Here is a 2,958-nt window from a genome sequence, read left to right on the forward strand (position 1 = left end):
GTGACAGTCTCATAAATAATACAAAGTGTGTGTGAATATGACAATCTAAATAATAGAGTGTGTGAATGACGTGTTGATGTATTTGTGGGTTGTTTTTTTTTTGCAGCTTCTCTGAAATATGAACTGGACAAAATTATAGAAACATTTGAGACGATCTGAACCAAAAACTTTATTTAAAATCAGATGACACAAAGAAACGGAAAGACCAACACAGTTCAGAGTCAAACACCAGGTTATGTCACCTGTCTGCTTACCAGCCAGGTGAACTTCCACAGGTGAACTCCTACAGGTGAACTACAGGTGAACTCCTGCAGGTGTTATGATCAAAGGTCAGGCTCGTTCAGGTGGATGACAGTGATGGTGATGTCATCGCGGTACCTCCTGGCGAGCTCTGCTGGCAGGCTCAACATCTTGGCCAGGCGGTTCGGTGCCACTGCTCCGTACCCATCATCCCCCAGGGCATGGCGGAGCAGGTGGGTGGCAGCATTCTGGTCCTCCAGCACTGACAGGACTTGCCCCCTCCTCTGCAGCAGGAGGCGCTGCAGGTTGCCCAGCGTTGTGCCAATGCCGGGTATTATGGGTTTTTGCTGCTGAAGACCTGAAGAGTGACAAACCACTTCCTGTTTACACTGAAGTTTCACCTACATCACATGTCACATGACGTCTCACCTGTCAGCTGGTCCCCCACCAGCTGGACAACCGTCTGTCGGTGCATCAGCTCCCAGAGTCCGTCCGTTGCCAGGACCAGGAACTTGTCGGCCGGTGTGATGCAGTGCACAGTGACCTCAGGCTGGGCGCTCAGGTAGGGCGGGGTCAGGTAGTGCAGCGGTGGCGCACGGACCGCTTCGCTGACTGTAGACAGGACGTCTGGTCGCGTCTCATAGACTCGACTCAGCATTTCGGTGCTCCATTTGAAGCGAATGTCGCCGAACGCCCTGAAGGGCAGCAGGAGGCCCAGCAGGCGGTCATGGCGGACCACTGTCCGCTGCTCAGATGCCGGATGTTCCCCCAAAATCCTCTGCAGCTCATCCGGGTTCTGAGCATTGTGGTCGTTGGTTAGGCTGACCGCCGACCAGGATCCATCCGCCTCCTGGACGCCCAGGACGGCCCGACTGTCTCCCAGGTTCGCCACATGCAGGACGCCCCTGGAGACGTGGGCAATGCAAGCCGTGCAGCCAGACAGCACCACCCGAAGGGGTGAGAACAGAGATGATGCCTCCCCAGGGAGAGACACTTGTCTGTGGACAGACAGAGAGGACACACCTGGAGACTAAAGCTGAGAGAAACCAATGAAAAGACTCAATCCAACCGCCAAATCAATCTTACACTCTGTCTGAGGACACCCTTGCTGTCAGGACAGACTGTCCCCTCATCTACATGGAGACAGACTGTCCCTCTGTCTTCATAAAGGACAGACTGTCCCTCCTGTCTACATGAAGGACAGACTGTCCCTCTGTCTATATAAAGGACAGACTTTCCCCCTGTCTACATAAGGGACAGACTGTCCCCCTGTCAACATGAAGGACAGACTCCTTCCTGTGTGGTTACCTGGTTGAGGACATGGACAGGTGGACCTGAGCCTCCACAGACAGGTCGTAGTCAAGGCGAAGGAAAGCATTGACCAGTGCTGATGTCACCCTGCCTCCGTCCTGCCGCCAATCAGAGAGGAGAAAGAGAATGACATCACAACATGTCCCACCCACAAGTGAGAGTGACATCATCTTTTGAGGTTGTTTCCTCGCAGCATGTGTCGGTGTGACAGATAGGACGGAAGTCTCTTCCCCAGCCACCACAGACTGAACTAGCCCCTGCACACTAGACCGGCGCCTACAGAGTGAACCGGTCCCTACAGACTGGACCAGCCCCCACAGACTTAACCAGCCCCTACAGAGTGGATTGGGTCGTAGAGAGTTGAACCAGCCCTTAAAGACTGGACCAGCCCCTACAGAGTGGCCCTCAGTCCTCAGGCGTTCTATTATCATTATTATTGTTATTATTAATTCATTAGTGTTGTTGTTGTTGTCTCTCTGTCATGGTGTTGATCTGTGTAGTAAACACAACTTTTCCTGTCCGTCCTGCCGTCGATCCCTCCTCCCCCTGCTCCTCCTCCTCACCTCCTCCTGCTCCTGCTCCTCCTGCAGTCTCTCCTGCCAGTAGTTTCGGAGGCTGTAGAAGAACGTCTCTCCTCCATCAGGGAGGTCGTGGTCTCGGGGGTATTTGTGCCACTCGAGCAGCGGCGGTACGGCCCGCTCCTCCTGCACCGCCCGCTCCAGCTCCTCCAGCGTCCTCAGTGGCAGCGTTGCTATGGCGACGTAGTAGAAGAGCCTCTGGCTAACGGCGTGAGCACACGCTGACCCCGCGTGGCCATCAAACACACCAAACAGCACACCGCCGCGGCCTGGCAGGCAGGTGGCGCTGCTGCGACGGTCCTCACCAGGATGGTTGGACGGCAACATGTTGCTATGGAAACCAAGGACGCCATGTGAAGCGGGACCTCTGAGGAGGATGTGACTGTATTCGTTGGACTGGAAACAGAAGACGGACGATCAGTGATTGATTGATTGATTGACTTACTGACTGATTAATTGATTGATTGATTGATTGATTGATTGATTGACTGACTGACTGATTGATTGACTGATTTACTGATTGACTGAGTGGTTGATTGATTGATTCATTGATTGGTTCATTGATTGGTTCATTGATTGGTTGATTGACAGTGATGTCACCTTTAAGATGCTGTTGATCTGAGCTGAGCTCATATGCCCCGCCTCCTGCCCCGTCCTGTACTTCCTGCTCCTGCTGCCTGCTGGGTAATGGAGTCTGGGGAGCTCAGGAGGAGGTTGGGGGTGGGAGAAGGAGTGATGCCGCTGCTGGAGCTCAACCCTGCAACGTCCTACGAAGGTTCCTGTTCTTCCCAACATGGTCACCTACTGAGAGAACCAGCAGGAGAACCAG

General features: G+C 53.6%; 1 protein-coding gene across 1 annotated transcript; it reads right to left on the reverse strand.

The window, feature by feature from the left end:
• Positions 1-323: 323 nt before the first annotated feature.
• On the reverse strand, positions 324-2,949 carry LOC121966344 (pyruvate dehydrogenase [acetyl-transferring]-phosphatase 1, mitochondrial-like). Its single transcript, XM_042516449.1, has 5 exons — positions 2,730-2,949; positions 2,115-2,525; positions 1,567-1,649; positions 670-1,238; positions 324-598 (listed from the first exon to the last, which is right to left on the reverse strand). The coding sequence occupies exons 1-5, from the start codon at positions 2,922-2,924 to the stop codon at positions 324-326; spliced, it is 1,533 nt and encodes a 510-aa protein (XP_042372383.1). The 5' UTR covers positions 2,925-2,949.
• Positions 2,950-2,958: the final 9 nt, after the last annotated feature.

This window comes from Plectropomus leopardus, unplaced genomic scaffold (genome assembly GCF_008729295.1).
Source record: "Plectropomus leopardus isolate mb unplaced genomic scaffold, YSFRI_Pleo_2.0 unplaced_scaffold24087, whole genome shotgun sequence".
NCBI lineage: Eukaryota > Metazoa > Chordata > Actinopteri > Perciformes > Serranidae > Plectropomus > Plectropomus leopardus.

Coding starts and splice junctions, on each gene's coding strand:
- LOC121966344 (XM_042516449.1), bottom strand. CDS start 2,924: ATGTTGGGAAGAACAGGAACCTTCGTAGGACGTTGCAGGGTTGAGCTC. Junction 1,650..2,114: donor AGGAGCAGGAGCAGGAGGAG/GTGAGGAGGAGG, acceptor GATTGGCGGCAG/GACGGAGGCAGGGTGACATC. Junction 599..669: donor GGTGGGGGACCAGCTGACAG/GTGAGACGTCAT, acceptor GTCACTCTTCAG/GTCTTCAGCAGCAAAAACCC.